Source organism: Juglans regia, chromosome 11 (assembly GCF_001411555.2).
Source record: "Juglans regia cultivar Chandler chromosome 11, Walnut 2.0, whole genome shotgun sequence".
NCBI classification, from domain to species: Eukaryota; Viridiplantae; Streptophyta; class Magnoliopsida; order Fagales; family Juglandaceae; genus Juglans; species Juglans regia.
The window spans coordinates 10,569,067-10,578,624 of NC_049911.1; the positions used below are offsets into that span (position 1 = coordinate 10,569,067).

The window sequence follows — 9,558 nt, forward strand, 5'->3', positions numbered from 1 at the left end:
TATTCAAGACCTTGTTGCAGTGTATGGATGGTATAGCTCCAAAAGCTATTATCAAGATCAAGAAGAGCAATAAAAGATGCAATTGCTGTTGTCTTTCTAGAAAGCCGACATAGATTTGCCTACGGCATATATTGAAGAAAGTCCCCAAGAAGTCTAGCTCCCATGGTTTCTACAAAAGTGGGCTGGAAAGTCAATTGATGAAATGTCTATATGACACCCAAAGTGTTGAAGATTTTGAGAAATGTTAGGATCAGTTAATCACAACGTACAACTTGCATGGGAATGTTTGGTTGCAAAGTTTATACATTGAGCATGAGCATTGGGTATTGGCATTCTTAAAAGAGTTCTTTTGGGCTAGAATGAGTGCAACCCAGTGGAGCGAGAGCATGGATGCTTTTTTTGACTGTTATGTTCATGCGAGGACAAATTTGAATGAGTTTGTCGATCAGTTTGACAGCACATTGAGAAAGAAAATCGAGAATGAAACTAGCGCAGACTTCCACTTATTTAGCGTCATAATTTCATGCATATCTAGATCTCCAATTGAAAATAGATTTCAAGAGTTGTACACGAATGCTAAATTTAGAGAAGTCCAAAAGCATCTCATGGTATGCTCAATATGGATCTAGCTCTACTTAGAAGGGATGGTGTAATGAAAACCTATCTAGTAGAAGATGAAGTTTGTATTGAAGAGTTCACTAAGCTAGTTACTCATTCTATGGACTTTAATGAGGAAGACTATGTTGCAAGGTGTTCATATGGGTTATTTCAAATGAGGGAAATACTGTGTAGGCCTATTTTGGCCATATTCAAATGTAACAGAATCAAATATTTGCCATATAGGTACATTTTAGATCAATGGAGGAAGGATATCAAAAGGAGATATACGTTAATTCAGTAGATATGACGTAGAGGATCAGCGGGTAGATGCTAACAGATATTCAAGTATATTGAATATCTGTTATTAGATGATTACTCATGTAGCGGGTTCGAAAGAGCATATTGAGAATGTAACTAATAAGTTATATGCAATGATTGACTTATATTGTGACAACCAAGAACCTCCATCAATGACTTTAATGGGTTCCAATGTTTGTTGTACGACAAATGACATAACTACAGTTGGTCGTTCAAAGCAAGGACTTAGCCCACTTGTTGTGAGAGAGAAATGTAAGCCCCCCATCTTTGAAGAGAACATCCAGGATGGAGAAAGACATGCAAAAAGTTAAACGAAAATGAAGAAAGCACCAATAAAGGGGAAACGTAAGCAAGTGCACAATTTTAATATTACATGTTTATTTATATTTTATTAATGCAAATATGACAAATATTAGGTGTACAAATGATGTAGTTACCTCTGTGTTGTACTTTGGACACCCTGAGAATGGTCATAAGGGATTTCTTGCAGTATTTGAGTATCTTAGTATGGCTTCAACCTCACAGAAGCAGAATGATTGACCCAAAGTATGTTTAGTAAAGGATGAAGAAGACATTGATGATGATGACATTCTAACATGAACCAAAATCACAATCAGGTCACAAATTGGGGAGAGAGAGAGAGGGGGGGGGGGGAATAATTGAAAACATCCATTTCATTTTCCATGATGGGCCCTAGCAAGGCTAGCAATGACTCGATCGAGTTGAATAGAATCTATAATAATATATCACAATCACGTAACTAAATCTAAGAGGAAGTGAGGTTGTTGTATTGTTTTTGAAGAAGAATAGGACATGAGGATGAACAACAAGAATATCAAAAAAGCAAAAGATAAGGGCTTCCCTTCAAAGGCCAGTGCCCCCGCACACCCTAAAACGTAGACGTTCTAGCTCCACAAACGTAGACTTTCTAGCTTCACAACCTAAACAAACCCGATGAGAATAAAAATGCCTTCTAAATTCCTAATTAATCATCATCTGAGTTGAGAATGCACAGCAAAATCTCCCTTCTTCTGTCTCCCAATTAAGGCAGAAATATTGTGAGTTACGTTAAACTAATGTCCAATGGGTTACTAGGAAGTAAAACAATCTTTAAAGTTTACCTATAAAACCAGAGTTAAATGCATTACAAACTTATTAACAACCATGTAAAGTCATAGATACCAAACCTTTTTTTGGGACTCACACCTGAAGTAGTGTAAAATCATTCAATTCAACTGGTGAGATCTGATTGACTTTGCGATTCAAGGGATGGGGTCGCATCTTCTAAACCTCCTCTTGAGTATAGATAAAGATCTCACGGACCATGCTATAGAACTCTCTGCATTATATGGAAGCGTGATTGGAATTAAAACATGATGATGTGAACATATAAGAAATTAAGTAGAGAAACACGGACTGTGCGTAATGGGTAGTGCTACTAAAATGTGCCAAACTTTCGCTTCTTTTTATTTTAAACAAACAGGCAAAGTTGTTCAAACTATACGACCCAACACAGAAAAAAATAAAGCATATATAGAATCAAGTATGTATGTCTTCCATAGGAACTACAAGCATCCATAAAAAAATATATATAAAAAAAAAAAAGTATATATAGAATGTATGTTGGAAAGTAAAAGCAAAACACAGAAAAATGAGAAAATTAACCTGATTTTTCAAAGGGCATAATTTGAAACTCGGGCCGATTAATGATTACACCAAATTTTTTAGGGTTCGGGTTAGGGTTAGGGTGAGGATTAGGGTTAGGGTTTCAGAATGGAAGGTTAGGAGATGAAAACATGAAGGGACATGTAGATCTAAAGTGGATTTCGCTTCATGGTAAGGTGGGGCTTTGAAGGAATGGGAATATTTCAGCTTCGGAGGGAAAGTGGGGGAAGACTTTAGATCGGTGCTTGGGGAAGACGAAGGGGAAATGGTATTTGGCTTCTCTGTGCTTTGGGAAGACAAAGAAGCTATGTGGTTTGAAAGTTGGAAATGGGAAGACTGTGAGACAAAGACGAAAGAACCTCTGATCTGGAAGACGAAGGAACCTCTGTGCTTGGGGAAGACAAAAGGGGCTACCTCTGTGCATGGGGAAGACGAGGAACAAATGTGCTTGTTCGATTTTGAGATGAAGACGCTGAGAAAAAGTAAGGAAATGAGAAGGAATGGTTTTGAGATACGAAGAAATGAAATTGTGTCGTTTCCATTTAATGCCACGTGGGATGTGGTTACGCCGCAGTTCCCCCCCTAGCGGTTGCCTCCAACATTTTTGTTAAAAAAAGACTGTGCCAAATTTTTCCACCCATAATATTTAGAAAGTTAGCAATCAGTTTATCGGTCCCATCTAGATCAGAGTTGACTGGCCAATCCTATTAAGATATTGTTAATTTATTTTAGGACAATGTTAGGTTGCACCAAATGTGCATCTCAAATATGTACAATAATGGAAATGATTTTTTTCCAGTATTTTTTAGACATCCTTAATCATTAAAAAAAATACAAATTCATTAATAATCACTTCCTTAATCACATCTCAAGAACATACTTAGATTGAGATAAGACTACACCATGAGACTTGCAAGTGACTTGAATGCCTAAAAAATAGTCTATAAGACCTAGATCTTTCATAGCAAACTATTGACTAAGAGTAGTAGTGAAGGCATTAAGATGTGAGGGGTTTGAACTGCAGCGAGAACAATATCATCCAAATATAAGAGTAAAAGAAAATAGTGCCTAGAGATGAGTGATATATGAAAAGTGAAGGGTCAGCAGAGCTACATTGGAAACCATAGGCAATAAGGAAAGTACTAAATTTATCAAACCAAATGCGAGGGACCTGTTTTAGCCATATAAGGCCTTGTTTAGCTAGCAAACATAAGAAGAAAAAGTAGGATAGATAAAACCTAGAGGTTGGTCAATAAACACGTCATCCTGGAGATTACCATGGAGGAATGCATTCTTGACATTGAGTTGGTGATTATCCCAATGGCGAACAAGGGCAATATTGAGAACGATTCGGATGGTGTCGAGCTTGATTACAGGAGAGAACGCCTCTGTATAATTGACACCATCAATTTCATGGAAGCCCTTGACAACAAGGTGAGCTTTCAACTGATCGAGAGTATGATCGACATTGATTTTGGTCTTGAAGATCCACTTGCAACAAATAACATCCATGTGAGGGGAACGAGGCATGTGTGTCCAAGTGTTGTTGTCTTGGAGAGCTTGGATCTTATCTTGCAGTGCTGGTTAAGGGCGGAGCATATTGTCTTTGGTTCCTTGGGAAGGTCAACATGTGATAGTGGGCGTACTTCGGGTTGGGTTTGTAGAACCCAGCCTGAGAGCGGGTTACCATGTTGTGGCAAAGAAGATCTTAAATGAGTGGATCAATGGGCGTGGAGAGGGGTCGGCAAAGGGGAAGGTCATCATGTTGGGCACTAGGAAGCTCGACTCGGGGTGAAGTCGGAGTAGACAACTCCAAAGGAGTCAAAGATGGTATAGGGTGGCGCCAATCACGGGTGACATGGAGTCAGCTGGTGGAAGAGGTACTTGTAAAAAAGAGACACTAAAGACACTCGTTGGGTTAGAAAGTGTAGAGGTTGGTGAACGCTAATCCATAAATGTTGATAAACTTTGGTCAGAAGCAGGAGGGAGGTGGAGATTCCCAGGCTGTTTGTAAGGGAAGGTGGATTCATAAAAAATACGTCCAAAGATGAAGGTCTGACAAGAGGTGGGGTGGTAGCATTTATACTCTTAGTGTTTGTCACTATAGCCCATAAAAATACATGGGAGAGTTTTGGGGTCAAATTTGTTGTGCTTATTATCCCAAGTATATAGGTAGCATTTAGACTCCAAAGACCCGAAGAGATGTATAGTCGAGATAATGACCATGAAGAAGGGAAATTGTTGAGTTAAGATCTAATTTAGTAAAAGGAAACGATTTATTAAGAAAACAACAGTTGAAAAAAGTTCGACCCAAAAACGTATTGGAACACTACTTTGAAAAAGTAAGGTCATACCTAATTCACAAATTGTTTGATATGTCATTCCACCAAGCCATTTTGTTCGGGGGTATGAGGGCATGAGTATTGATGGAGAATACATTGTTGTTGAAGGTGAAGATTGAGTTGGGCGTTGGTGAACTCACCAGCACCGTCGGTTCGAAAGATTTTGATATTTTTGTTGACATTCAACAAATTTTTAAATAAACTAAAGACATTAGAAAATCAAATTTTTTTCGTAAATGAATAAACCACTTATATTTAGAAAAAACATCTACAAGACATGCATAATATTGAGATTTTCCAACAGATAAAACTAGGACTGGTCCCCATAAATCACAATAAATTTTATCAAATACATTTAAACCAATAGTAGAAGAGGGTAAAAATGGAAGTTTGCTCATTTTGCCTAACTGTAAACTCTCACAAAGAGAGTTGTTTTTATTTTTGCTGAGAACATAAATAAAGCCTTGAGAACGAAGAACAAAGTGTAGATGCTTGAGGATGTCTCAACTATTGATGTCACACTTCTTTAAAAACAGTTCGAAATCAAGTGGAGATGTGTGCTTCAAGTGGTGGGGATAGTACATATAAGTTACCCTTCCATCGTCCATTCAACAATGTGCAATTAGTTACCCTTTTTTTAATAGAGAAATCAATACCGTAAAATTCAAAATTGTAAGAATAATCAGTTGTTAATTTGCTAATTGATAAAAAAATTTGTCAAATCAAGAACAAGTAAAATATCTTTTAATTAATTCATAGTCTCCACCACCAATAATGGTGTCAACAATATATGTGATTTCGTGAAGACTACCATCACCAATTAGAAAAGCATCATTACCAAACCAAGATATCGACGAAGATCGGAGAACATTCCTGAATTTTTTGTCATGCAGGCAAAAGTAGCAGTGTCTGCCGTTCATTCTGCATCATGAGTGTCATTTTCAAGCGTCATAGAAGTTAATGCTCGTGAAATATCATCGGATTGGAGATATGGTCGAACCGGTGCCAACATTCGTTTGTTTTCAGAGATGTGATGAAATGAGATAGAAGTTTGAAAGTTAAATAAAATATTGTTAGAATATATTTTTTAATATTATTTTTTATTTTGAGAATTGAAAAAGTTGAATTTTTATTTTATATATAAATTTAAGAAAATTATAATAACTAAATAAGATAAAATTAGATAAGTTGAAATGAATTGAAAAATTTTAAAAAAACAAACGAGCAACAAACAAACGAGGTCGTCGAATGTACATTTTTTTCACCAAATTTGACAGGTCTCCGAGCAGTGTCACGAACTGTGCTGTTGGAGACAACAGAATTGTGGGTCTAGAGGAGACATTAGGACAAGACGTGTGATTGGCTTGGGAGAAGCCACGTCCTCTAGAGGTGCTCTAGAGGAGAACGAGCGTTGTTTGCCCTTGTTCCCGTGTCCTGTTTTGTTCCCATAGAAAGCGTACGCCTGTGTGTTGAAGGATTCATGAAGTTGAGTACGCATCTCATATACTTAGCACAAGCTCAGCGTAGGAGTGCATCGGCGGCTTGAGCATGGAGGTGGTGAAGGGTTCGTATTTCGGACCCAAGCTGTTGAGGAGGGAAAAAACCTTCATCTTGTCACTCACGAGACGTCCGATTGCTGCTAAGTGGTCGCACACAGTCTTGAAGCTTTGGAGGTGATCTTGCAGCGACGTCGTGGCTTCCTTCCTCATGTATGTCAATTGTTGAGTAAGCTGGAACTCCCTTTCTTGGGATTCTTGGGCATAGGCTTCTTGAAGGCATGCCAGACTTGATATGAAGTCTCAAGCCCGACCACCAAGCCAAGCAACTCCTCTGAGAGGGTACCTATAATCCATCCACGGAGTAGTCAGTCAGATTTCCTCCGTCTCAGGTTTGTAGAACTCAGTTCTTTGTGACTGGTTGTTCTGGGGTGAGCAGAGTGGTAGGAATAAAAGGAACTGGAGATCATGGAAGAAGCTATGTGTGCCGGTGAAGGAAGGGGGAATTGGGGTGAGAAACTTGTGCGAGGTGCAATGTTCTTTATTTTTGAAGTGTGGCTAGCAACTGTTGACATAGGACTCGTTATGGGCAACTTTTTTCAGGGCCAAGTATGCTAAGAAGGGACATATTTCTTTGAGTATTGGGGAAAATTCTGGTTCGTAGTTTTGGAAGCGGATTGTCGAGGGGTTGCTGGAGATATTGCAGAATTCGTATTGGAAGGTTAGAGAAGGTCGTGTGTTATTATGGTTCGACAACTTCTTGGGACATGGATCGCTCTGTGATGAGATGCAAATCGCTGAAGATCCATTGGTCACCATCTGGGAGTTCATTGTTAATGATGCTTGGGATGTGGATAGGCTTGGGTAACGAAAGCTAGTGTGGTGATGGATAAAGTGAGGAATTTGAGGGAAGCTAAAGATATATTGGTTTGGACGTCGGAAAAAAATGGGGTGTTCTCGATCGAAGAAATCGGCATGGGACTTCGTTAGAATTAAAATGTCGAGCTTTGTTTGGGCAAAGTGGATTTGGAGTAAGTGGTTGCCTAAAAAGATGTCCATATGCAAGTGGAAAGCAACGTTTAATTTCTTAAGTGTGGATGATCAAGTGCGTAAGTTGGGGATCTCATTAGCATCGCGGTGTAATTGTTGTTTGGTTGGGAGTGTGGAGGATTTGGAACATGTTCTTGGTAAAGGGGAGTTTGCTGTGGCTATTTGGAGAAAAGCATCGACTGAGGAGGGTATTCCTTTCCTAATGCAGAATACTTGGCGTGAGCGTGTGCAGTTGTGGTTTAACAGGGCCAATAGGCAGTCTTAGATGCGAGAATGGCTAGTGAAATTTCCACTGCCAATCGTGTGTCGGAGGGGGACCTTCAGGTGCTTCAGAATTTAGGCATTTCGGTTGTGAATCAGAGGCCTATGAAGGTTCAGGTTGTTCGTTGGTTGAGGCCTCCTTCGGGCAGATTGAAATTGAACCTGGATGGTAGTTGTCGTGGAAACCCGAGCATAGGTGGAGGTGGGGGGATTCTTTGGAATCATGAAGGGAGCTTAGTTTTTGCTTTTTCTAGTTTTTTTTATTCTTGCACTAATAATAAAGCTGAGCTTAGAGCAGTTGTAGAGAGAATAGAAATTTGTTGCCAGAGGGGGCATTTTTTCATTGATTTAGAATGTGACTCTTTGGTTGTGGTTTCTTGGTTGGTGGGTAGATATTGTACAGTATGGTACCTCTGGGATTTTAGGGACCAGTTGATGAGTCCCTTGGAGGGTTTTGAGATTACCATTATGCATTTAAGTAAAGAAGGGAATAAAGTGGCCGATGAGTTGGCCAGATGTGGTGCATTGGGGGAAGAGTTTCTTGTTTCGGAGGTTGCTCAGCTTACACGTTCTTTGCAAGGTTTATAAAGGTCAGATAAAATGGGAGTTTCTTATGTGAGGCGTAGGCAATAAAAAATTTTATTGGGTGGATTTTGTTTTGAGGGATAGTTAGGGAGGGATAATAAAGTTTACAGAGATTTCGCACTTCTTTATTTAAAAATTAAAAAAAAAAAAAAAAACCGATTATTATAAGCTAGTTTGAAAAACACTCATGTGTCCCTTCGAAAAATCTAGCTTTTTTTTTTTTTTTTGTAAAACTAAAAAATTTTATCATCAATGATCTTTCTAACTCATTGTCCAAAAAAATCTTCTAAAAGTAAAAACAAAATGTTATTCTCTAAACCTATCAACCAAAGTATGATTTTTCTCTATTGTTTCTTATTCCCTTTGGCCTCTTTCATATTCTTCTCCACGATCATAATTTCAAATGAAAAGATTGATTTTTTTTTTATAATGAAAATAACAATTTGTAATTCATAATCTATTACAACATGATGTATTTTAAGCATTTTCAAGTTGATGAAGATGTTGATCTTTTTTTCACATTTTCAATTATAATTTATGTGTTTCTTTTAATATTATTATATATGAGTGATATACCTCTTATATAAAAATTAATATCTGATTGTAAGGGATCTTCTTATAATGGAAAGCAATTGGTTGAAATAAATACCGGGAGTAGTTGTTCATCATCCTTGTAACCTGGTATTCATTTGCTTGAAAGTTGAATCTCTCAAAAAGCAACAAAAAATCTTTCCGATTGAACTAATGGAGTCTAGCCAATCTCTTTGAAACATAGTTAGAATCATATAAATAAAGTGATCTTGACTCTAAACACTGAAAAACGAATTGGTTTCATGTAGCAATAAAACTCAGAATTCAGATATTAATGCTCATTAAGAATATTCTAGATATGTTGATGGTGAGCAAGAGTTTGTTGATGGTAGTCCTTAAAAAAATGCATCGTCATCTCGTTTGTTCGTTGTAATGTTTATTGGAAAAATATGAATAATAAAATATATGTGCATTCGCTTTATAAACTAGAGAATAAGTAAAATAACAAGAATAATTTAGAAAATGAGAATCTAGTGTTGCACGCTGTGATGAACGCTTCCTTAAAGTAGATTCTGCCTCCTCCAAATTTTAATATGCACTAGGCTTCTTGATAATCTTCTCCCAACATCTTCTCCCAAGATACAACAAAGTTAGTTCCCATTAATATCATTTTCGATGCATACAAAAGAAGATCCTCGAATCCAAACTAT

The 9,558-nt window shown here is 37.7% G+C and overlaps 1 protein-coding gene across 1 annotated transcript; it reads left to right on the forward strand.

Annotated features, from left to right (window-relative positions):
- The first annotated feature begins 7,744 nt into the window (after window positions 1-7,744).
- LOC109005486 (ribonuclease H-like) lies at window positions 7,745-8,320 on the forward strand. The gene has a single exon (XM_018984451.2). The coding sequence runs from the start codon at window positions 7,745-7,747 to the stop codon at window positions 8,318-8,320; it is 576 nt and encodes a 191-aa protein (XP_018839996.2).
- The last annotated feature ends 1,238 nt before the right edge of the window (window positions 8,321-9,558 follow it).